We start from the raw sequence: 26,695 nt of genomic DNA on the forward strand, positions 1-26,695 counted from the left end.
TACAAAAATAAGTATTTAGAAACAATAACAATGCATCATTGTAATGTATATTGATGTGTATTTAAAGATGATTGTGCTATTTCTTTCCTCTCTAGGTCTAATGGCGTGGGTGCCTGCATGAGGGGGGAAGCTAATAAAAATATAAGATCTTGTTTGCCTTTTTCACGTTCTACATCAACAAGCAGTCACTTTTCAGCTTTTAGAAATTAACACCCTTTACAGAAAGGATGCAGAAGAGATATGACTGTTTCAAGTTTTAATTTAGCTATAAATGAAGGAAAATATTTTTATATAGCTGCCTGCTGCTCCAGGACAAATTATGAGCTTAAGTGTTTTCCTGCATATTGTTTGAGTCTGTTTGACATCCTCCTGAATTCAGTGTTTTCTTCTTTAAAGATGTAGCCCAAGTCTTAACTTTAATCACATTTAAAAAAATAAAAGTAAGTATACGCTAAATCATACCGGAATTCTCTTATCTTTCACATCCTGTTAATTAATGCTGGAATTTAATGGTGCAAAATCCTACAAAGAATATAATTATGCCTGCATCATCTTAGAATGATCAAAATGAAAATAAGAAATTCTGTTTCTCTGCCCATCAAAACTTACACTCTCCCACAGACAATCTTCATAAAAACAAATTCAGAATCTCATTGTGATAGTCCGGAAAATGACACAAGAGACAAAAAAAATGATTCAAGGTTATATCTAAAGCAGTTAGACTGAAACTTAGATCCAGATGCATTTCTCTGTAAATGGCTCAACTAGTAGATCAGAGATTAAGAAATACAACTGTGTGTTTGGCACATGGGAACTTAATCCAGAGTGGAAGTTTATATTTCTTTGCTGGCAAATTGAAGATATCCTGATTAAAGCAATGGAGTAAGACTGAATTCATTTAGAGTGTGCCAGAGGCAAATCTTTCCATATTTTTTGATTTTTATTTTACTGCCTGGACTAGTTCTTGGCAAGATTGCAGAAGTGGCTTCCCTTGCCTTCTTCCCACCTAGCTGGCTTTGTAACAAAGGAGGGACTAAAACAGCCGGTTCCTAGTCTGATACTTTAACTGGCTCTCTATAGGTTTGTTAGTGATCTTATAAATGGTGACACCAGACTTATTTTTCTGCAACACACAGTGATCTGTTTTGAAGTAGTTTGATAAAAATATACTTGGGATTTTTGCTTCTCTCTTCCCCTTTCTTCCTTCTCCCAAGTTTTCATTTGAGAGGTCATGATGTACATGGGAAGCTTCCCTCCTGAATTATATTAACAAAAATCCATGAGCGTATGATTGATCCATCAATCATACTCTCATGGATGTGTGATCCATAGTTGCTCAAGGGCTTAAAAATGGATGTTGAAGTTCAAGGTATTAAATGTTACACTACAAAATTCAGAAATTGCACGCCTGCTTTACTAGGCAATAATACCTGGAGCAATAATGGAACTAAAAAGCTGCTTGATGCCGAAGACTCAGAAAAGAAGTGCTTCCCCCTTTAAATTGTCAGCACTTATAACTTTTTACATGTAAAGCCAAATTTGTTGTGAGGACCAGAGATAAAATTGCACACCGTTTTTAATTTGTGGATGCAAATGAAGGAGGTCTTTGGCTACAAGTCTAGGCCTCTCTATACTGAGCATCTAAATTTAGCAGATAACATGCACGCAGGTGCTTTTGATAGCTTGGCTAAGATCCAGAACAAGAATCTATCACAAAACCTCCAGCTGTGTTTACAATATACTTATATAGGTCACTTGCAGGTGGATTTACTTCTAACCCTGAGTTCTTCAGGAGAGTGTCTCTACGATGTTTAATTTATGGCTCAGTGTATTGTGCCAAGTCAAAAAATGTGTTAAATTCAGCAATATTGTGCTTTGTGGGGTGAAGTATAGATTACTGAAATACTCTTGGATTCCCAAATAAAACATGTTGAAATCCTAATTGCTTGTGATCAAATTAAATTTCCTGTTCTTGATTTTGTTTTGGAATTGCAAATATGAACGGAGAATCTAGCATAAAGTATAGCAAGAGGCTTCATGGATCACAAGATATGTAATGATGCTGATTAACGAGAAATTATAAGCTTGAATTAGTTCTTCCTCCATACAAGAATCCATATGCAATTTCATCTAGAAGTCCATTTTTTAACATGCTGCACATGACATCACATGAAATCAGAGGTGGGTTCCTACAGGTTCGTTAAATCTACCGAACCGGTTAGAAGAGGTTCCACCGGTGGACCCGGAAGTAAGTTCCGGAACGTCTGCCCTGGCCCTGTCGCTCGCTCGCTCACCCCCGGCTATCCGGAAGCCACTCTATTGCTCGCTCCCCTCACCCGTCTGCACTATCCTAGCCCCGCTCACTGATTGGCTGGCTCACCAATCGCCCCGCCCACCTCTAAGAACCCTATCTAAACCCACTTACCTTTTTTCCTGCTTGGCTTTCTATTGCTGCCTGCTGACTCCAAGTGGCAAGTAAGCTGCAACTAAGCGCAGGGCAGGCGGGGGGCGGCGGCAGGCCATCTGGAGCGGCCTGCCGTGGCCCTGCACTATAAGCGAGTCCAGTGACCTTTTGCGGCCTTGCAAGGATCCCGGGCTCACTTATATCGCAGGGCTGCCAGAAAGCACAGGTGCGGGGGTGGGGATGGCGCCGGGAGGTTACGCAGCGCGGCCAGTGTCTTTGAAAGGTTTGGAGACTTCGCAAGGCCTTTGCAAGGTCTTGCCTAAGATGTCTGGCCGCCAGAAAGTGCAGGGGTGGGGATGGCAGCAGGAAGTTATGTGGCGTGGCCAGCGTCCGTTTCCCCGTGCTCAGAAAAGCAACTCCAGGAAGGTCCTTTGGTGGCGGCATGCATCCTAGAACCTGCCTGCTAGCAAAGAACTTGCACGGGCTTCCTTTTCTGAGCACAGGGAGATGGACAGTAGTTTGTAATGAAGTTGCAATGAGGGTGCTCTCTGAGCTTGGTGGTTTTCTTGCAGACGTCTCATTACCAAACTATGTAACATCATCAGTGCTTGAAGGGAGTGGGGTTGGGGGGAATGACCGTTGGCTTACCTAAATGGTCGCTCTCTAGGAGCTGCAGGAGTGTCCAAGCATGGGTTAACTTCAGCTTGCTGCCCAAGGACTGAGTTTAAATGTTTAGTGTAGCCACGCCTCCTGCTCCCTTTGGAGGTCAGTTTGAAAAGCGAGGTGAAGACCAGAAGGATGTTAAAGAAGGTGAACTATTTCTTCAGGAGAGGTGATTCGGCTCCGCCAGATTACCCCAAGGCAGGGTTGGACACTTCCGCAGCACCTAGAGAACGACCATTCAGGTAAGCCAACGGTCATTCTCCTAGGCGCTGCTTGGAGTTTCCAAGCAAGGGACATACCCAAGCTATATAGTCCCAGGGTGGGAAACAAACATTCCTTTGTTCCGGAGCCGCTAAGACTCTCTGCAGGATCCTCCTTCCAAAAGAGGCTTCTGCTGCTGCAAAGGAGTCCAATTTATAGTTACGAATAAATGGGGATTGCGAGGTCCAAGTAGCTGCCCTGTATATCTCTTCAATGGGCGCCTGAGTTGCCCATGCGGCAGAGGTCGCGGCGCTCCTCGTGGAATGAGCAGTGATGCAAGGGGGAACTGGCTGGGCCTGATGTTCATAGGTCAGCTTAATGCAGGCGCGCAGCCAACGCCCAATAGTCGAAGAAGAAACCTTCCTGCCCATTGAGGTGCCCATTCGGACTTGCGAATGGAGGCTGTCCTCTTCTTATATATGCGTAAGCCACTCCCACTCAGTCACATGGCCAGAAAGCCACTTCCACTCAGTCACATGGCTGGCAAGCCACTCCCACAAAGCTGGCCACACCTACAGAAGAGAGTCCAAAAATTTTTGAAACCCACCACTGCATGAAATGGCATTTAACATAGATGGGATCTGTTGTTGTGCAGATTCCATCTATGTTAAATGTCATTTCAAACATAAAATAGCTTGAATTTAAAGCAAAACTGACATGTTTTATATACTTTTAATTCAACATATTGCAGAAATCCAGGCATATTTGATGATTTAGTCTCTAGTATTTTCTGGGGGCAAATGGAACATACATTTTTCTAAATAATGTCACTTTATCTCTCAATAGTTTTAATTACAGCGGCCAAGAATGAAGGATGCTAGATTTTGAAATTGTACAACTACTGTAGGGTGACAGGTTCCTGGTTCCTTATGTGGGGAATAGACCAAGCAGAAAAAGACGACAGACCAAGCAGAATTACATGACAAATCATATCTATTCATTTCTGAACAAGATGGTATGTTTATTTAGTAGATAAGGTTGTTTGGAATTAACATACTGAAATATTTTTCTTACTCAAAACATGTGTCAAAAATAGCAGTAGGTTTTATTCAGTAATACTTGCTAATGGAGCATTTGGTATATCTAGGGATGTTTGAAACTGTTACTGAGGAATATGCAGGGCATTTTGTACACATCCTGACAATGAGTAAAGGGGGAATTGAACTATCACGAGAGTCTGTGTTTCATGCAGTGTTAGAGCTAATAACATTCTAAAAAATTTAGAGGTAGTATTTAATTTAGACTACAGCTTCTAGGAGGTACCTTAGCAGTTAAGTGGAATCAAATCATGCCTGGCTGAAGAGCAGTTGCAATAGTGACTCAGCAGATTAATGCAACCTGTTAAATTGACAAAGATTTCTGACCTTTTCAATCAATGCGTGCAATCAGTATTGTACTCCATTATTTTGCTGAAGTACAAGATGCATCAGCCATGTAATAATACTTCCTTTCCCAGAATGTATCCTATTTGTTCCCATTATATTTTCATACAGCAATGTTGCTGTTTTCTTGAAATTGAGCACTAATAATATTTATATATTGGGCATTTTAACTATCATTTAAGAAATTAGATATAGATGTAGATATAGATGCATGCAACTATGGGAATTCTTTGTTTTGCAAGGTAGGCATAAAGTTTTACAAGAAAATATATACAGTAGAAGTTTCTTCAGACATTTTTCTCTGTAGGAGAAACAAGGAGGGATGCATTGACAAGTTTCATGTCTTTCAAGTTATTAATTCCTTTTACATATCCTATGTCCAACTTTGAACTCTCCTGACTACGCTGAATTATTCCTCCAACTTTAAATGTGAGAAATGCAAATTAAACGGAAAAGGAGCTGTCTGCATTTACTCTCACTTGCACAATTTTTCATTACCCAAGAAAGTAAGTATCTACTGATCTATGGAACAAGATTTTGTTCTAGTTACTCCATCACAGAAAAGATTTCATACAGCTAGAAAACAGAGAAAAGCCAAAAAAAAAAAAATCTTTCGGGGGGGGGGGGCGGCAAGACTTCAGATATTTCACTCTGAGAAACTTGGCTACTTGTATTTCAATATTTTACTGCACTTTAGGAATGTGAAAGCTGACATACAGCTCATGCAAATATTACTGTTATCTGGATTATTCTCTTAAACTTAGAATAAGAAAAAAAATGGAGGCTAAGTTTACTTGCTTTAGGCATCCTATTCCAGGGGTGTCAAACTGTCGGCCGCTGGCCAGATGCAACACACATAGGCCATGCCTACCCCAGCTCCGTGAAGAGAAAAAATGTGGAAATACATCAAAAGGCAGCAATGTGAAACAGTGAGCTTGACACCCGTGCCCTATCCAAATAACCTTATCTTTTCTTCAGAACCTGTGAGTAAGGCTGAGGAAAGAACTCTTGAGGTCATCCCTGTGAAAATAGCCCATGGTTTAGCACAATTGTAAACTGGGCTAAGGGGGGGGGGGGCGCAGTGGCTAAGACGCTGAGCTTGTCAATCAGAAAGTTTGGCAGTTTGGCGTTTTGCATCCCTGTAATGGAATGAGCTCCCATTACGTGCCCCAGCTTCTGCCAACCTAGCAGTTCGAAAGCACGTAAAAAATGCAAGTAGAAAAATAGGGACCAGTTTGGTGGGAAGGTAACATTGTTCCGTGCGCCTTTGGCATTTAGTCATGCTGGTCACATGACCACGGAATCGTCATTAGACAGCACTGGCTCTTCGGCTTAGAAAAGGAGACAACCACCGCCCCCTAGAGTCGGGAACGACTAGCACGTATGTTTGAGGGGCACTTTACCTTTAAACTGGGCTATACCTGCAAAGGTTTATACAGAATAGAAATCCAGCAGCAACAAAACAGAATGTGGTTCCCCTGATTCTGATTTTTTTACAAAGTTGTTTTCTTAATAGTGGTGTTTTATCAGCCACTTGGCAGGAAACTTGTTTTCTTTGAAAAAATGCTTCATGAAGTCTTGATTGGAGCCAACTATTCTTACTAGAGTGCCAGGTGATAATATTTTTATTGATTTAATAAGATATAGCCTGACAATTTTATTGAGATATTGTAAACCTTGATATCCCCACCCACTCACAACACTGATGGTCTTTTATGTTTTTTTTTAAATAGCTATTTTGTGTAGTTAATTAACAGCTCCATTGAGAGCCTGCTTAAGAGTGTTGTATATACCTGTGAAACAAATGAGTGATCCTTGAAAGCTTCAAGGCTTCCTCAGACAGGAAACTGCCTTACAGGTATTGGTCTGGCTGGTTCAATACTAATGATCTTTGCCAGGTTTCTTAAGAGCGACAATGCTTGAAATGATAAACCCAACAGATTTAAAGCATACCAGATTAGACAAAACCATCACACTCAGAATGGCAGCAGCTCTTTCAGTATTTTATCTAAGGAGTTTTTTCTCACATTTGCCTGGACTTCACAAGGCTTGAACTATGGACCATTTGCATAAAAGGCAGGTGCCTTGGCATTGTGCTTTGCCACTTCCCCTGTGTAAGCACCAAATGCAAACATATGGCAATCCTCCCATTCTCTAAGGTGAAAGTAAACAGAATTATGCAGAGTCATGGCATCATTTAAAGGCTTTATATGTGTATGTGAATACATACACACACAGAGAAAGAAAGAGATACAGATATACACAATGGGTTATTGGGACAGCATTCTGATTTTGTTGAAAAGATCCAAGCAGTCTTTTCCAACTAACACTTTCCAGGTATATTAAAAGAATTAGGATCATCACTGAAAAGTATAATTTAAGAAAAGCTTAATCTTTGCTCAGTACACAAAGATTTTTTGCCTGAATATATTCAACAATGCAGAGCCCAACTCCTCACAAGTTTTTTTTCAACATTTGGTGAAACTTGCATTCCTGTGACTTAAGTTCATGATTCCATATGCAACACTGTGGGTCAATGGAGAACAGGCTATGGATTATCGTCTATGATACCTCTTCAGGTATTTGAAAAATGCTACAATTCTTTCCAAAGCCAAATAGACTATAGACCTTTACTTTCTAATGTACTTCCAAGGCTTTCTAAATCCACTGTTGTTAGAATCCTTCTTTGGTTTTGTGCTTAGAACAAAAGATAACACCTAGGAGAGAACTGATCCAAATAAACTCTTATTTTCCACATTTTAACCAGCCAGGTTGGAATTTCTGGAACTTGTAGCTCAAACACTTTTGGAAGGCAAGAGATTGCAAAAAACAAAGCATAAAAAGCAACAAACAATTTTACAACAACTCATTTCAGAAAATGCCAAGGATCTCAATCCAGACAAGTTAAAAATGATGTAACAAATATAAAGCCAATCAGGATAGACCTCAATAGCTGAACAGATACCTTACATACATAACCAGTCCATCAGCATCTATTAGAAAAGAAACTACTTTGGAAAGGCAGTTGTCTAATCATAATGACCCTGTCGTTGGCTCTAACTGAATTCATCCCATGCTACTATGATGCTAGAGACAAAACAGACCCACAAGGAAGTGGGGCATTTATCCAGAAGTCTGGTCGGGGCTGTTTAGCTTGCTTAAGGAGGCTGAAGCTACTTGACCCAATCCCTTTATTAAAAAGGATGGCAGCAAAATGATACATCTTTTGGAATAAAATACTTTGCATGGATAGCTTTTTTTCAGGAAAAGATGAATGATTCCTGCTTCCGCTCTGCCAATTTAATTCAAAATACTATTTTAAAGCATTTACTGATAATCTGTAATGCACTCTGGATAAGCACTTCTTAGTAACATTTAAGTTAATCCTAATAACTACATCATGTAGTAGGAAACGATTAGCCAAAACAAGGGGGAAAAATCTGAAGGTTCATTTCAAGGACTCCTTCAGATTCGTATGTCAAAAAATGTATCACAAGGTCATAGACTTTGTACTATTTTTTCTATGGGCCAACTACTACCTTAACTTTCATTTTCCTCTAATCATATTTAACCAAAATAATTGAAACCAGGCAGTGACAGTTAGAACGAATCTCAAGCTACGGTGACATCTAGTCATAGCAATGCATTATTTAAATAACGGTCATATTAACATATAGCAGAAAATAGAAAATGAACAGAAAATTAGCATCTGGGAGCAGACAAAGAAAGGAGAAAGTAAGCTGGGAAATGAGGCTGTGCCTTCTTGCTCATAGATTCAGAAAGCGATATTCAAAAAATATTCAAAATATATTTAAGGCAGTATTTCTCAATCTTGAAAGCTGAAATCCATAAATCTGAAAGTTGCCAAGGTTGAAAAATCTTGATTTAAAGTACCAGGTTATAAATCAGGACATCCTAAGGGGCAAAGCTAGCTGGGTGACTTGGGACAGCCATTTTCTTTCAGCCGTGGGAAGAACGCAATGGCAGGTCACTTCAAAAAATCTTGCCAAGAAAACCTGTCTGGTCTAGGCAGCTGCCAGGAGTCAAGACTGACCTGACAGCAACAAAGCAAAACACAAATGCTCAGAAATACACAATCATAAAATATCCCTCGCTTGCCTTTAGTAAAACAGCAGAAAATCTGAGGCTCTCTATGCTAAATTCAGGTCCTATGTTTCATCGTATTCACAGAGAATTTGAAGTGCCTTTTACAGATATTGCCATATACATTTGATCAATATTTTAAAAAAACATATTATTTATTTTGGAGAAATTCTGATCACATTATTGTTGTCTTCTAAGTTCTGAACTTGGAATAAATACTTTGCAAATCACTTTTTATTGTTCACATTTACTTCTATATATGAGAATTATTTCTTTCTGGAAGAAACATCAATGCAACTCCTAAACCCACAATTAATCTGCAAATAAAATAATAATATCAAAATATCAATTGGAAAACATTTCACTCTGATGTGAGCTGTTCTGAGTATAAGGTAAAAAAATAAAATAGCACAGTGAATTAAATCCCTCTTTAAATTGTCCTAATTTATATACTTGATGGGTTGTCATCTGATTTATACAGCTAAAATAAAGAAAACCATATTCCTCCCATATAATACTAATCATTTATTTTGCTGCTTTGAAATTTTTTTTATTTTTCTGGCAACTTGTTTTAACTTTCCTTTCTATGTACCTATTTCTGATATTTCTGCTAACAGCCCAGAATGGAAGAATATAAAAGATTGCTTTATGCTGCATAGAAAAAAAAAGTACTTGAATATTTCATAAAACATCTATTTGGTTCTGTGTTATTTCCCATCTATGCATATACAATGAATTAAATTGTCTTCTTTTTAATATTTATACCCTCTATTAAAGTGATCCTTACAGTGGTATATTTCAGTTGTACTTACATTTTAAACAGCCCCACATACGTCATAATAAGGTTTAGAACTAAATGTTACAGGACTCTATTATGTTCCACAATTTTCCTTAACATTATCATGTACAATGTTTGTATCCTAGATTAGGCTCAGCTACTGAAATAAATATTTCAGGCACTTAAAGGCAATTTCTTTTTGATGACTCTAAGAAATGGCCTTTTCTGAAAAAAACATGATCTGTGGTTTATTTACTTAAAACACGTGCATGCATAAAGAAGTTTTCTCAGTCCCTCTAATTTTGCCCAAAACATAAAACGAAAGCCTATTTCAGAACTGTCGGAAAAGACCACTCTGCAAGGAAGCTTTAAAAAAAGACTGACAAAAGTCATGCTGTGATGCATTGTGTGTGATTCTAAGAAAATATTTCTTGAGTTTTGATGGCATCTCACACACACTCTCTCACGCGTCTCTTTCACACCCCAAACAAAAAGCCAACTCTTCTAATGTTATGAACCTTATATTCTCTAAGAGTCAGCACAACCCTCCCAAATTCCTATTGGTGTGTTCCCCATCAGCAGACATCAGAAGGTGAACCCTATTGGCTGAGCGCTCACAAGGACAGTGACTGTCTTTCAATGCTGCTAGCCCAGCAGGCTATGCAAATCAAAGCAAAGAGGAAATGGGGTGTTATGGCATGTTCGGTGGAGTGTTCTTTCTCTCTCTCTCTCTCTCTCTCTCTCTCTCTCTCTCTCTCTCTCTCTCTCTCTCTTTTAATTGCAATTTCCCCAAAATGCAGCTGCAAGTTAGGAACAACAGCTTTTAGAACTCTTTCACTCTGACAGCCAATATAGACAGTGTCAGTTTAAACTAAACTAGTTGTGTGCAGCTGAATGAAATATCGGATCAGAAGCATGATTTTAAAACACATCCTGGCAAACCATGCAGCTCTTTTGCCATTGAATTAGTGCTCCAGAAGAGTTGTGAATGTTTAATTAAAGAATTTTTAATTAAAAATGAGGGTTTTTTTGTGCATTTGAAATAGAGATTCAAAACAGTTATTTCTGATCCAGGAAAAGTATTTAAAACTGAAAAAAATGGAACAATATCTTACTATAAATTTAAGTCTATGAGGCAGTTACTCTCCTGTTACGCAATACTTTGCTTGCAATTTTCCCCTGCCAAAATAGTTACTACTTTTATAATCTCTGGGATTTTCCTTTCAATCTCTGCTGGTGTGCAATTCTTGTACTTTGCAAAGAGTACATAATGAAAGGATTAGGCTTCAATTTCCTTAGATGGTAGAAAACCTTTTGTATAGAATTGCATTCCCTTGAGAGTAATCTACTGGGAGCTACATTTACTGTGGGGCTGAGGTAAATGCCATTGTGTCTCAAACATTTCCTCCCTTTTATGTCACTACTGGCATACTAGGAGTTGTGATGGGAATGTTTTATCCCTTCATACAGAATTTTTCTTCTGCATCCTTTTAAACAAATAAGTAGTAGTACAATATAGTGAGAAGTCCAGGTGGCCTCCAGAGGTTTTGACTACTATAACTTTTAATAGCTTAACACAACATAACAAATAATTAGTGGTGGAAACCCTGGGGTAGGGGTTTATTGGGTTTTGTACTGGGGGTTTATTTCAATAAGCTATCCAGAGTCACTGTGATTTGGGCAGGAATATAAATTGTCTGACTAAATGAATGAAAAAAATCATAAAACGATCCCAACTCCTTCACTGAGAGTTGGATGAAGGGAATGCCCCTTTCTGGTCTTTTAAACTTAACAGCAGCCTTCAGTGCTACTAATGATGGTTTATTTCTGGCCTGCTGGTGAGGATTGGAGCTCTGTTTTACAGTGATTTTACCTTTCTGAGCAAGCAGTTTCAGTCAATGGTTTTGTGGAAGAAGAGAGACTCAGATTCATAATCTTTCCTAGTTTTCCAGAACCAGATCCTTTCCTGTTGTGATTTATTCTGTAAATTGGTATGGGAATAGTATTCTAATACCTCTTGAAGGAGCCAGGGTAGGAGAATCTAATTTTCTCTACATCATCATCATTATTCTTTGACTGAGCTGAAATACAAGCAGTTGGTAAAAGTGAAATGTAGCATTGTGCCAAGAAATTTAAAGTTGGTAGATTTTACCAAATATCACAATGGGAACCAAACAGAATATACCAAGTCAGAAAAGAAGTTGCCAAACAATATATCCTTCCTGCTCAAGAGAAGCAAATGATTAATGTGGGTATATTTCACAGCTTAATAATATTTCACCAACTACAGGAGGTTCTCAAATTACAACCATTTGTTTAGTGACCATTTGAGGTTAAAATGGAACTGAAAAAGTGACTTATGACTAGTATTCACACTTACGACCAACATTCCCATGGTCATGCGATCAAAATTCGGACATTGGCAACTGGTATGTATTTATGACAGATGCACTGTCCTGGATTCATGTGATCACATCTCTAACGTTCGCAACTGGCTTCCAACAAGCAAAGTCAATGAGAGAAGCCAGATTCACTTAGTGACTGCATGATTCACTTAACATTTGCAACAATTCATTTAACAACGGGGCAAAAAACATTATGAGGCAAAACTCCACAACTGGCTTCCTTAGCAATGCAAATTTTGGGCTAAATTTTACTACTACCTCTAGTAATTTATATCTAATTCCAACATAAATCAGCCATGCAGCACGAAGCTCTTTCGGGATATCTTATTTCTCCAACAGTAGGAAATACTATGTTTCAGATGAAGTTACATTTCCTCAAACTAGTATTTGTTTAAATTTCTGCAATTGTGCACTAACTATTCAAAATATGCAGGGAAAAATATATAACCCCACCCCCCTTTTAGAGCATGGAAGTTCATTTTTTGCAGTAAATAAGGTAATAATTATTTATTTATTATTATTATTTTATTTATTTAAACTTATTAGTCGCCCCCTCTCCCCACAGGGACTCGGGGCGACGTACACAAGCAACAGTCAACACAGTGTCATATAGAGGAGGTAAAAAATAAATAAATAATTACAATACTAAAAAAGGTTAAAACCTCAATAACATTAATAGTTTAAAAACTAAAATTAACAATTAAAAATGACCTAGGGGTGGATAAGTTGTCGAGTTAAGCCAGGCCGGCTAGCCGAAACAGGTGGGTCTTCAGTTTACTGCGGAAGGAGCGGAGATCGGTTGTTGTTCTAATGTCTGGGGGGAGGTCGTTCCAAAGGGTAGGGCCCGCCACAGAGAAGGACCTACTCCTGGGCACCGCCCTCTGACAATCTCTAGAGGACGGCACCCGGAGGAGACCCTCTCTGTGTGAGCGAATGGGCCGCAGGGATGTATGGGGCAGGACACGATCCCGCAGGTAACTAGGCCCTATGCCATGGAGCGCTTTGAAGATGGTAACTAACACCTTGAAGCGCACCCGGTAGGCCACAGGAAGCCAGTGCAGCTCGCGCAGGAGCGGTGTTATATGGGAGAACCTCGATCTCCCCATAATTACCCGCGCGGCTGCATTCTGGACCAACTGCAGCCTCCGGGTGCACCTCAAGGGGAGCCCCATGTAGAGAGCATTACAGTAGTCCAGGTGAGACGTCACCAGCGCGTGAGTGACTGTGTGCAAGGCCTCCCGGTCCAAAAGGGGTTGCAATTGGCGCACCAGGCGAACCTGGTGGAACGTCCACCTCGCCACGGCTGCCACATGATCTTCCATAGCCAGCCAGGCATCAAGGAGGACGCCCAAATTGCGTGCCCGTTCCACCGGGGCTAATTGTTCATCCCCGATGGCCAGCGATGGAATGTGCTGGTTGTACCGGGGTGCCGGAAGCCACAGTCACTCTGTCTTGGAGGGGTTGAGCCTGAGCCTGTTGTCACCCATCCAGACCCGCACGGCTTCCAGACAACGGGACATCACTTCAACAACCTCGTTGGGGTGGTTGTATATTTGAATTTGTATATACTTACCCATTACCTAAATTTTAAAGACCCTTTTAAACTAAATGTTAGATCAAATATTTAATTAAAATTACATGTGCATCACTTGCATTGCTTTATGTATTATTATGTATCCCATGCCATAATAATAACATCTAGTAGCACCACTTTGCTGGCCAGAAGGGTTTTAATAGAAATCTGGGTAAATCTTAACTGAATGAGATCCCATTCTTATATATACTGTATATTGCTCTATTTTCTATTTCACAAATTTTCTTTTGGGTTTGCTTGGATGAAATCACAATTCTGTTTAGCACATGTGGATTGGCAGTCAGTAACTTCACTTGAGACCTTTTCATTACTATCGGTTTTCTGAATTCTAGTACTTATATTGCTACTTGAATGATCACTTGTACAGATCAATGAAATCATTTCTGGTGCCCTGATGGATCTTTGCTCAGCACTATTGATCCAGTCACAATTTGAGAAACACTGCTGTAGGCTTTGAGGAGAGAGATTCATTTAGCTAATTTTGCACTTTTAATCAATATTTAATCAATGCAAACACAATTATCCCTCAAAATTCTTTTTAAAAAATGTTGCAATTCACCAAATGAAAAATATGCACAAAAATGTTAATGCATGGTGCCCAAATGTGTTTGCATTTCTGTAATGTAGACCAGTTTAAAAATACTTATTTGTACTAAAAGGTGTAGAAAATATATACTAGACATTCCTGCATCCAGTATTACATACTAAGTGAACTTTAAACAAAATTTTGAACATGATAAAGCAATTAGACGAACTAAGTTCCAGATTGAAAAAAAATGGGGAAAAAATCACAAAATACAAATTGATAGATTTTGAAACTTCAAAACTCTCCCACCAGAATATATGTGTATAGGCAATCACAATGCAATTAGTCGATGATTTGTGAATTTTAGAACCCAATATTATCTTAGGTTCCTTAAGAGAGCGTAACAAATGGTTCCTAAATGGAAATATAAATAGATTTAGGCAAGCAAACCTGAATAGAATGTGCAGTGTTAAAATGCATAGTCATGAGGTGCACCTCACAAAATGCAGATAACATGAAAGAAATCTGGTTAATGCCCTGGACAAATTCGTCTCCAATCTTCTAAAACACACAGGGCGTTTGCAATTGATACATAACACTTCAGTAGATTAAACTACTGAGAAAGAATTCCCTAAAAGTTAATGTATCCATACCTCTGTTCATGTATCCAAATGTTCCTTTAAAAAGTATTAATATTACACATGCACCAATTTGCATGTAACTGAAAATGTCCTATAGAGGTATTTATTTTGTGTTTAGATGTACATATAAATCGTGCAGATAGTATAATTTTAGTAGGACAATTTTCTTTGTAAGTATGTATATGGAGATACACTTTTTAAAAAGATATGCAGCAGCTCCTAACAATTTTTGTAGGAGAGGGGGGATTATTTAATCTGTCATTTGATTAACTGGAAGCACAGCTTTAATGAAAAATTGAGTAATTTCTTCATCTTACTGATTTTCTACTGATACAGTTGACAGTTCATAAAACTGGTAGTATCACACAGCAGATCTAATTATTACAAAAGTGAAATAAATTTGCTATATCTTAAAATCTCTTCTGCATTTTAAAACTATAAACCTAGCAATTTAGTTACAACACTCTTTCATGTAAATAGTTGGTTTTGCTTGGGGATACAAACTACATTTCAAATGTATTTATGCACTAAATTTGTTTTGTCATCCCATCTCATAACCAGGTATAATAACAACAGTGTTGCAATAATTGCTTAAATATTGTCTGTTAAATGTAGAAGATTCTCATGTTCAAATGTTTTATATCAGGTACAGGTATAGAATTATTCTATAGCAGACTAGAATGAAATGTAGCATTCTTAAAAAGAATCCCAACTAGCTAAACGCTACTTGTTGGTTATACTGTAGATGAATAGAGTTCACAAGAGTCAATACATGTAAATAAGCTGCCTAGCTGAAAGACATTTCTGTTCTCCTCATTCAGCATAGAAATGAAGCCACATAGAAATTCAATTCCTCATCTCTCCTTTATCAGCTTCCAAAATCTATTACAAAAAAAACTCATTAGTTTTTGTGGGCTTCTTTGTAATATTTGATTAGAATGTACTTAATAATCACCACAGAATGTGTATCAATATACTGCATGTACCTCAAAATTGGAAGAATATGGGTAACAGTTTGTTGACTTACAGAAAAGTCTCTTATTAGAGAACATAGTATAACATAAAAATGCTTGCCTTTTCCTTGTAACAAAACTGACTAAATTATACCCAATAACTAGCATTGCATCTGTAATTACAAGGGAATACAACATGTAGCACAATAAAGAATTTGACTGGTAACCTAGTCTATATAAAAAATAAATAAAAGATTTTCTCTGCCCAGTTGTGTCTGACTCTAGGGGTTGGCACTCATCTCCATTTCTTAGCTAAGGGAGCCAGTATTGTCTGAAGATCCTTTCCAAAGTCATGTGGCCAACAGAATATGTCGAGGGGCATGGAACGTTACTACCTTCCTACCACAGCGTTATCTATTTATCTACTTGGTTTTGCATGTTTTTTAACTGCTAGGTTAGCGCAAGACCAGGAGCTCATCCAGTCATCTGGTACGTGGGTCCCAGACAGCCAATGTTCCATTTGACAACCCAGTATCTTAACCGTTAGGCCACCACACCCCTTCAACCCAGATCTATAGGATACCCTATATTGCTAACAGATATTATGTGACATTACTTGTCTGACCAAAGCCCATGACAAATGGGCCCATTTGATAATGACCAAGGTATGTGGAAGATTGCAATGTGGAACATAAGAGTAAACAGTGTAGATGAATGAAAGAAAGGTGAAATAAATAAATAAAATAGATATGTTGTTTGTCAAGAAATGAAAGAAAAATAGGTATGATGTATGTCAGGAAAAGGAAAAGATGTAATAGATACACTATATTGCCCAAAGTATTCGCTCACAACTGATTCTGATTTGGATGGGTGAGCAAGTACTTTTGGTAATATAGTGTATATTGATGGATGTTTCAATCTCAAGATTAAATGTTGCTCAAATGCTGTGCAATTATTGAGGAAACAATTTTTTTAAGCATCATCAAGATATAAGTGTAGATGTATAAAGACTGCAAAGAAAAAGATTAGAAGCTTCCTTTCTTATTCTATATTCTTATCAATACTGTATCTTTTCTCAGTTGACGTTTCTTATTATATTGCAGTTTTGAGATGATCACCTGGCAACTTGAATTTGCCTTTTAGAAACTGACAAGCCATCATAGGAGAAAATGTTTAAAATAGCCTTACAGTTCTTTTCTCTTTCTATTTCTTCTTCTTTCTTTTTCTCTCTCCCCCCTCTCCCCAAATCTACAGTCATTTACATTTATTGACTCTCAGATCTACTTAGTTCTGTCGTGCTTTCATTGCAATGAAAGTCAGGAGAATGACTTATTAAAAAAGAATCTATAAGAGCATAGATGTTGCTCTTATCTGTTATACAGCTTAACGAAGCCAAAACTAAAAACATATAAGAGGGCCGCTAGAATCAACCAGCTGAGGATCGCCTACAAAGAAGCAAACTTTTATTGGAAAAGCTGTAATTTAGTTAGAAAGTAGAATGATTTCATTGAACAAGCCCCAGTTACAGTCCAAGTAGAACTAAAAAATGATTAAATACCTTTTTTTAAAAAAAATCTAGAGATCCACTGCCAACTTACTACAGGTAAGATAAAAGTAGAAGAGCCAATAATATAATTACATATTAGCAAACTTTTACATATTCAAGAGAAGTACATCCAAAGGATTTGTAACCTTCTCCAGAATTTTCTGAAACAATATGCAGTTAAACATGAGTGGAACTGCCATTTCACTCCAGTTCATTCACAAAATACAGTCTTACAAATGTGACACCAATATGTAGTTATCTAACATTAAAGCTAACACAGCTAATTCCCCTATGAAACTGAACAGCATGTGATGAACATTACTGTGTGAGATATCCAGCAGGTAACATTGTGCAACAAGTTAGCATACTCCAGAGATACTAAAATTAGGGTTGTGAAATATATAATTATGACTGTGCAATGCACCATATTCTGTATTTCACATTTTCATAGAGCTTTCTGGAAATTTAAAAAAAATATATCTTTCAGATAAATTTATTCTGATATTATAGCTGAAGAAATAGAAATAAGAGCTATATAGTCCTTAGAAGTTAAAACTTACTAAATATTCAGAATATAGTCTAGGTGAAAATGTAGAATGGTAAGTTATACTACTAGAAAGATTAAAATTCATTTTGTAGTAATTGAAGATGGATGTTTCACCGTCATTCTGATATTTATATGGTGACACATTATTTTTGCAATACCACATACCTTGCTCAGTAGCTGTGTTGCAATGAAATTATCTAACTAGCTATAATTTGGGTTGTCCCAATATATAAACTTTTAACTGAGTTCCCAAGATAATTGAACATAATAAGTTTAGCCAGCAATAATTCTGCTGTCATTGGAAAAAACTAAGAAATAACAAAACTGTAAGTAAAGTAAAATAGAAAAAATCTTATGATGTACAATTCTAATTCAGCAACAGATATTGAGATTTCTGATCTCACGGAATCTAAAGTTCAAATCCACCCCCCTCACAAAAGTTTGCTTAGCAACTTTGGACCATGCACTAACATACATTCTACATGACAGAGAGCTATTTTTCTAGAGATAACATTGGAACACGAAATGGTACTTTCTGGAAGTTCATTGCATTATGCAGGCTGGGAAAAAGGCATTTTTGTGTGTCCTTTAAACACGCACACACAGAGAGAATAGAATATATACACAATCTGCTTTCTGTTTATCAAAAAAGATTCACTATACCCAAGTCCAGTAGCATACACACACTAAAGCAAAAGTCTGTCTGGTTCCAACACAGTGAGTGAAACAATAGGGTAGATTAGAATAGAATAGGAATAGGAGTAGAACAGAACAGAATTATTGGCCAACTGTGATTGGACACACAAGAAATTTGTCTCTGGTGCATAGCTCTCAGTATATATAATCATGATACCAATGGAACAAAGTAGTAGAAAAGATGAAAAGGATAATAGTAGTACAGCCATAGTACATGGGTAAATATCCTTAAACATAATAAATACTGTGGTAATTAAGTGTTCAGCAGAATGATGGAACTAGGGAAAAAACTATCTTTGTGTCTGGTTGTTTTGGTATGTAATGTCTATAGCAGCATTCTGAGTTGAAACAGTTTGTGTCCAGGATAAAAGGGATCTGTAGCTATTTTCTCAGCCTTCCTGACCTGTGCAGTATATAGGTCCTCGATGAAGGCAGGGTGGTAAGTGAAAGGCTTCTACAATCCTATGTTACAGTACAGCCAAACCTTCACAGTAAAGAGACATTGACACTACTGTGAAAAAATACTGTTGTAGAGACAATGGATAATGGAATGGCATTCCTTTGTTCTTAATATCTGTAGGCAATAATGAAAAATGACATTTTTCCTTGCATGGATTTTCTGGAGAAGACATGATTATCTTCTTATATAAATTAAAGGCAAACAAGTAAAATGTTCCAACTCAGAAAGTACCTTTTGTGCAATTCACATTCAAGGTTATCCCTGATCTCTAATCATATATTTAAACCTATCATAATAGCCCTTCTCTCTATAAAGTTATAGGTCTGACATGTAGTTAAATATTAAAGTCTCATTTGAGGGTGCCAAAATACATACAACTCCCTAATATCTAGAAAGATCCTTTGATTGAGTAACCAAGCTTATCTTGCATAGATTTGAGATTACAGAAAAGTGATTTCAAAATTTTGTGTGGTTCTCAGGACAATTTGATCCTCTAGTATAATTACTTTTTCTAACTTCTCATATTATAATTGTCCCACATTTTAAATCCTTGTCATTATTGCATTCGTATTGTTTGCAGAATCAATACTGAGCATACATTTATTTCAATGTTTATGCAACATTAATTTCTCTTCAGAAAAAAAACACTAAATAGTGTGTGTGAGAAAGGAAATGTATTCTTTTATCTTGTGGGCAGAACTAGTGAAAGTGATGGGTTTTTTGTTTCTTTGTGGGAGAAGAAAATAGAGAAGGGAAGAGCTCAACAGGCTGTTTAACTAGTTAATGTGATGTAAGAAAAAAAACTACTAAGTCTTGTGACATTTTAGAAATTAATGTGTATTATGGTGCAAGGCTCTATAGTTACCAAATTTTAATCAAGTGTTCTTTTTACTTAATGATCTACCTTGACTTGTGTCACATCAAGAGACATAAAACCACTTTTTTTCTAATATGCTCTGCTTATTAGTTTTAAAAGTGGTTTGTTTCTTGTTATTGGCTTATTGTCCAAATCAAGCCATTAGACCAATGGCAGTTGTTAAATTGTGAGCAGAGGAAAAGGAAATATAAAACTTATAGTGAGTTTGTATATCACAGTCAACTGATTTTAATCATGTTTTGACTGAAACACTACTGTCTAGATTACATAGCGCACTATTATAAATCATGATTTATAAATTGCAGATTTTGTTTAGTTTGGGCTTAGTGTGTTGTATGAATCCAACATTCATACAACACACTAAGGCAACAAAACAAAATCTAATATGGTTTAATGTATGAATTGATCATATTGATCAGACTAGAGCAGAACTTATGTAAGGAAAAAGCTTTGGAAAAAAGGATTTTTTTCCAAACACATCAGCATAATTCTTACTTACATTTACTGTAATCATGCCAGTCTTGCCCTGACATCAGTTTCATCAATCTCCCCCTTATCTTCATGAGGTTGCTTCTGTTTTATTCCCAGCCATCAGTGAGACTAGCCTAACCATTACAAAAGTAATACCCTTCCCCCTTATTTCAGTGCTTCTCAAAAACAGTCTCAAGATGTATAAAACCTTTGCCATTCCTTACATTGAAGTTAAGTGACTTGTACTGGCTGTGAAGAGAAACGTGTTTGGGATTTTAGGAGGTGTAGATCAGCCAACTGTCTTCTGATCACTAGCTAGTTTTCCAGTCCAGCCATTTCTTTCCTAGCATTTGTTTTCTGGGTTAGCAGTTGGTTTCTTGAGTTCCTTTCATAGTCATCCTTCTCCATGATACTGTTTTTGATACCCGGCTTCCGACAAAGTAGAAGAAACAAACCTTCCTAATTTTGTTAGGGAAAATGGCATATTTAGGCTTATTGGTTAATTTCCTGTACCGTTTCAAGCATTTTCTTTTCCCCTTATAGCAGCTGGTTGGTTTTAACTCACCTGTTTGGCTGTTTACACTGGTTTGGGAGGAGAAAGGGTATGTGTGTTCTGAATCAGAGTTCTAGTCAGTGCCTGGACCTCGCCTCAATTTTCTTGGCAAGATTGCAGAAGTGTTTTGCCACTGACTTCTTCCTAGGCATGAAGAGAATGACTGTCCCCAGGTCACCCAGTTGGCTTTGTGCCACAGGCAGGTCTAGACTTCATCTCCCAGTTTCTAGCCTGATGCCTTAACCACTGCACCAAACCACCCCTCAAGTCTTTCTATACAGCATTTTCATTTGTTTAATAGAATTTTAATTGGGCGGGGGCAAAATGGGATATGGGTGGTGGACCAGACAAGAGAAGATGGTCAGAATTCTGAAGCAGAACCCAGTCCAGTTATTCATCAGTCACTTTTGTCTATGACTCCCCCTTTTCATTGGGGGGGGGAACCACAGAATCCAAGGAGAGCATCATTTCTGGAGACTGAAACTGAAGTGGGTCCTTTTATTTATATGGGGGAACCACAGATTGCTCTTGCATTTCTTCTGAACTGGCTTTCGCTACTCTGGGAGCTCTGTGGTGTGCAGTCAACATGAACAGACCCCCCTAGAGTGCCAAAGCCACATTAGCAAATGTCTGCCTATTTAAGCTAGCAGGAAAGGGCAGAAGTAAGCCAAGAAAGAAAGAAAAAAGAACTATCTCACTTTTTCTTTTCTAGGGCATCTGGCAGCCTTCCCTCTCCAGCCCATTCCAAATTCACACTGGGCCAAGTTTTTCTGTCTGCTCAAGGTAGCTCCACAATTTGCCTCTGGGGAAGAGGGAGGGAAGCCGTTGTGCAAGGCCGCCTCAAACAGTCCCTTTGCCGACAGTAGTCCAAGGGGCAACTCCGACCTCACGCCGAGGTTGCAAAGCGAGTAAGGCCGAAAGTCGGTCAAACCCCGCCAAAACAGAAGCCCGGGCCTGCTCAAGGGAGGAAGCATCAGACCTGAAGGAGCGCGTCAAAGTGGCTGGAAGCGAGCCTAAGTCTGCGCCCTGCCACTTCAGCAAAAGACGCCGGCATCCTGTAGTTCATGGGGCGGGTGGGTGGTAGTGGAGGACAAGCCACGCCGAAAGGGAAAATAAAAACCCGTATACACACGACTAAGAGACACTCGTGTATCCGAGCTCTCCCTCCTTTCCTAAATCATCAGTTCGCAGACCGTGCGCACCGGCCGGCGATTCGAGTCACTCTCCTCCCTCGTAGGAAACTCACTCTGCACATGCGCCGAAACATTAAACGTACAAGTTTCCGGGATAGAAGAACCTGAGCTTGCATTAAGCCCCGTCAAGCTCCCGGCGCGCACCTCCTTCCCCTCCTCCTCCTCCTGCCATTCATTCGCCACTCGAGGCGTGCGTTTGGTTTGAGAAAGGCGCGCGCGCACATACAGGGAGCCCTCGCGGGCTGGCCTGAGCGAGCGAGCCGCCGCCGGTTGGCGAAGGAATGATGCGCGCTGAGAGAAGGAGAAGCCTGGAACGACCAAACCGCCCCCCACCCCACCCCCACCCGTGTTATCCCACTAAGCTTAGCAATCCTCACGTGTATCTCTTCAGGTTTTTCAACCTATGGAAGGGTACTTCTCAAAACCACTGTGCCTCGTAGAGATTGCCCCAGCTTTTAAAAATAAAATACTTAAGTCAAGGTCATTCCAAGCCGCACAGGTTTCTGTCTTAAGTCATATGGCGGTGGGGAGAAGGAAGGATCACAACACAATAAAAGGCACGGTTTGAGCTCGCCACAGGATGTTGACGATGAAATAAATAACTTTCCAAAGCACCCCTGGCAGGAGGGCATGAATTATTAGGGCAACGTCTTTACCTTTGCTATGGGTAACTTTAAGGACGCATGGAAGATGGGCTACACTACTCTTATAACGTCCCGGCCCTCCTTGAGCTTCAGGCACTCTTCGGTTCCTCCCCATCCATCCCTGAACCCTCCCCGACAGCGCCTTTTATATTCGCCCGATAAATCAATTTCATGGGCTCTCCATAGAGCCCAGGAGTAGGTGGAGGGAAAACATGCCCGCCAATGGGTTAGGGAGGCGGAAATAGTGGCCGGGGAGGGCTAGGGGGCTACTAGTAGTACCGACAGGAGTTTTAAGACCAGGGCACGGAGGTACTCCGCGTGATAGGGGAGGAAGATCAAAGGCTCGAGCCAAAAAAAAAAATCAAAAGAAAAAAAAACGGCAGAAAGAAGCCTATTGAATCCATCACTTGGAAATATAATATATTATATAATTTATTCTGCACCGGAGGAGGAGGAGGGGGGGGATTCAGGAGGCTAGTTCCCCGGTAATGGTATGTTCCTTTTCAGAGCCAGCCACGCAAAAAACACGACCTTCCCCCTCTCCCCGCGATCTGCAGACTCTCCCCAACCACAAATCAGGGTACCCCCTAAACCATGCATCCATATATCCACGTACGCATCAGAGGCGTGCCGGGCACGGAGCTCTCACCCTTCGCTCCCGGTCACTCCGCGGCTCTCGGGTTTTACTGACCTCCACCCCCACCCCCCACCCCGCCGCCGCCGCCGGTCTCCCTCCGCTCCCTTTTAATAATCCATGCCATGGAGATCGCCAGACGCAGACGGGCACCACCACCTCGCCTCGGGAGAGGCACGAGCCCCGTGGCGGCAAGGAGCGGGCCGACGCGGCGCGCGAGCCTCTCGCATCACTTACCAGTTTTCTTGCATCCATTGAATCGCTTCATTCTCGTTGAACTGCTTCTCGAATTCGTATTCCTGCAAAGTCAACACTGACATGTTCATTGGAGCGGTCTTGGAGAGAACGCTTCGCTACGCCTAGGAGAAAGGACACGAGTCTGCGATTAGACCCTGTTGTTTTTTTCCCCGCCTCGTTTGGTTCGGTGGTGTGTTTTTTTTCTCCTCCTTCCTTTCGGAGCGTCTCGCCAGGTGTCTCCTCTTCTGGTGTCCTTCTCCCTTTCAGCCCTGTGCTTGTCGTAGCATTGCTTTTCTGCTCTTCCTATATAGCCTCCCCTCTCTCGTGTCTGGAGATCTCCTCGTCTCTGCAATCTAGCCTGGGCGGTGAGGGATCCGCGGCGGTCTTAGTGCTCAACCCTCACCTTAATCCTCCCAGAGCCATTCATTCTCCGTTTTAAAGCGAGAAATTAGTGTCTGGCCACGCTCCAATCTTCGTTTAGAAGGCGGAGCTTGCAACGTCAGCCTTTTGTAGGTAACCCCGGTAAGTAAGATGCCCGCGTTTGCCTTAAGTTCTTCCGAAGGTTTTACTTGGTAGGGATACTCATCAGCAAGAGTAATAAAGAAAGGATCACGGGAAAAGAAACAACAAGAGGATAGTCGCATCGCAGGAGAATGCAAGCGACGAATATGCCTACTTGAAAATTATTTTTTTAATGCTTTGTCTTTTGCTTCGGAAACACCTTTTTTAAACAATGAGATAATGATAAATAGCGAAGCAAATCTTATGAGGGGGTGAGGGAAGATGAAAATAAAATGAAAAGCCAACTAATCACTAAACTTCCTCTGAGTACATGTTGTTTTATATCAGCAGCTGCTGGTATAACATGTTTAAGAAAGGGATTGTCCTGCACACTGTAGTAAAGAATCAAATGGAACAGGCTGTTTTTGAGTAGTGAATAATTGCTACTGGTACAGAGGCCAAGTTGCTTTAAATAAATTATCTGTATTTAGACATTACAGCTTGATCATTTGTTATGCTAATCCCCAATATGGTTTATATGGTGTGTTGATTTGTATTATTTCACTTCTTTTCCGTTCCAGGACATTCATTCGCATATGGCTTGTCCATATCAGCACACAGGATAAGATGAGAGTCCCAGTAAGTGTCCGAACCAAATGGATATCACTTGGCTAAACAACTAATAACAATATAGATCTAGAGTGGTTAATGATCTGACAAAATCAATGTTTTTTAAAGTGAATGATCTCTGTTCTGTAATACTTATCATGGCCTTGCCAACTTTCTTACTGACTGTAATGTCAAGTGTAGAAATAGACTTGAATAATACCTTGATTACTGGTTCCTATTTAAACCTTCCTTAGAATCAGATACATAACATAATAGAGATCTCTTGCCAAATAGTCCCTATCATGTTCTGACTCTTTAATTATAATCCAAGATAATCCCTGGACTTTGGGGGTCTCTATACAATCACTATAACATCAGGAGGCATCAGCTGGCACTCTTCTTCCTGTTGGTCCTCAGTTTTGTTATCACGGAAGAGCACTACAGTGTCTCTCGGTAAATCTGTCAGACCTGCAATCTATTACTGGTGGTAGTTCTAAACTGGAACTGCAATAATCTCCTTATTGAACCATTGTAACAAGCTTTACATTAAGTTAAATTGCGTTCAAAACATAGCTAACCAAAGGGTAAAATATATCAGTGTCTCAACAGTCGACTCTTCATTTTAGCATCAGCTACACTGAACAATGGCTATGTTCACCCAGTATACTTAATATGAGGACTGAATTAATCCATTGGAAAGACAGTGGTACAATTCACTGAATCATAAACTAACCAGGTGGTCTATACTCTTGCAGTATGCCAAGGAAATAAAAATAATAATATTAACTTAATTAATATTTAATAAGCATATGTTGTGGGAAGGCAGATCATCACCTGACATGCTTAAACCTGATGAGAGAACACAGCATATTTTAAAGCCAGTTCAAGATGTTGATATTTAAGGTGCACAGTGGTTTGAAATCAGGGAACATAAGGTCACTCTTCACCAATTAGTCTCTACACACAGTACAAAAATGTGATGATGACCCATCTTGTTCCCAGCCCATGCAGTATTGTAAAGTCTTCTGCTAATTCTTCCAGTTCCAGTGAATAACCAGTTTTTCCTGCTTCATCAGTCAGAGAGCCAAAGGGTCTAAATTTTATCTGACTCCACCCACCCATTTGAGAAGGTGTGTTCAGGCAAGGAACCTAGCCTTGATTATCATTGATACGTTTCTGGAGCAAATGTCAATCAGCATTCTCAAAATATTTTCTGAATTCATTTTGTTAGCCGGCTGACATGGGAAAGGAGGATGGAACAGTATAATGTTCCTGCTGTATTCTCGCAACACTTTAGCCTACTATTCTCTGCTAAATATCCCTAGTGAAAAAAGAAAGTGTCAGAAAGTTAATTTATGCCACAAAACACCTCCTTGTGTACTTGGATATAAACTCAGATTGATTGATTGATTGATTTTCCAAGTCCAGAACACCTTACAATAGGAAAAACAAAATATATTTAAAATTAGAATAATAATCTAAATAAAGAAAACTTTGAAGAAGTATATAAGGAGTATAAAAACAGAATCACAGAAGGAATTTAAAACAACTATGTGAAAGTATAGTATCTGAGGTTGAGAAAATAGCAATCTGAATAGCTTTATCATTGGCCAGGAACAAATAATCTATTTATTTATTTATTTATTTATTTATTCACATTTCTAAACCGCCCCCTCTCCCAAAAAGGGACTCGGGGCGGTGTACAGTCCACAATAAATCACAGATAAAATACAAATATAAATAGGGCTATAAATATATGTATGTATGTATGTGGAGGAGGTTAAAATTAAGAGTCCTGTACAGAAGAATAAATAAATATGAGGCTAAAAGCCCTAAAAACAATTAAAACTAAAACATTACCCTTAAAATAACCAGATGAGAATATACTACCAGGAGTTCATAGATGTAACATTTATAATCATGCCAGGCCAGCTAGTCGGAACAGGTGAGTCTTCAATTTTTGACGGAAGGAGCGGAAGTCCGAGGTGGTTCTAATGTCGGGGGGGGAGGTCATTC

General features: G+C 39.2%; 1 protein-coding gene across 3 annotated transcripts in view; it reads right to left on the reverse strand.

The window, feature by feature from the left end:
• The window catches only part of ELOVL6 (ELOVL fatty acid elongase 6), a 67,405-nt gene extending 43,371 nt beyond the window's left edge, over positions 1-24,034 (reverse strand). The window contains exon 1 of one of the 3 annotated variants that reach the window (XM_081959733.1): positions 23,570-24,034. In XM_081959733.1, the coding sequence (XP_081815859.1) occupies positions 23,570-23,658 (89 nt within the window). In that variant the 5' untranslated portion in view covers positions 23,659-24,034. Of the gene's footprint in view, positions 1-20,873; positions 20,994-22,710; positions 22,810-23,569 lie in introns of those variants that run through there. The other 2 variants (XM_081959734.1, XM_081959735.1) reach the window with 2 other exon arrangements.
• Positions 24,035-26,695: the final 2,661 nt, after the last annotated feature.

This window comes from Natrix helvetica (genome assembly GCF_964273705.1).
Source record: "Natrix helvetica genome assembly, chromosome: 7".
In the NCBI taxonomy this organism is placed as follows: Eukaryota; Metazoa; Chordata; class Lepidosauria; order Squamata; family Natricidae; genus Natrix; species Natrix helvetica.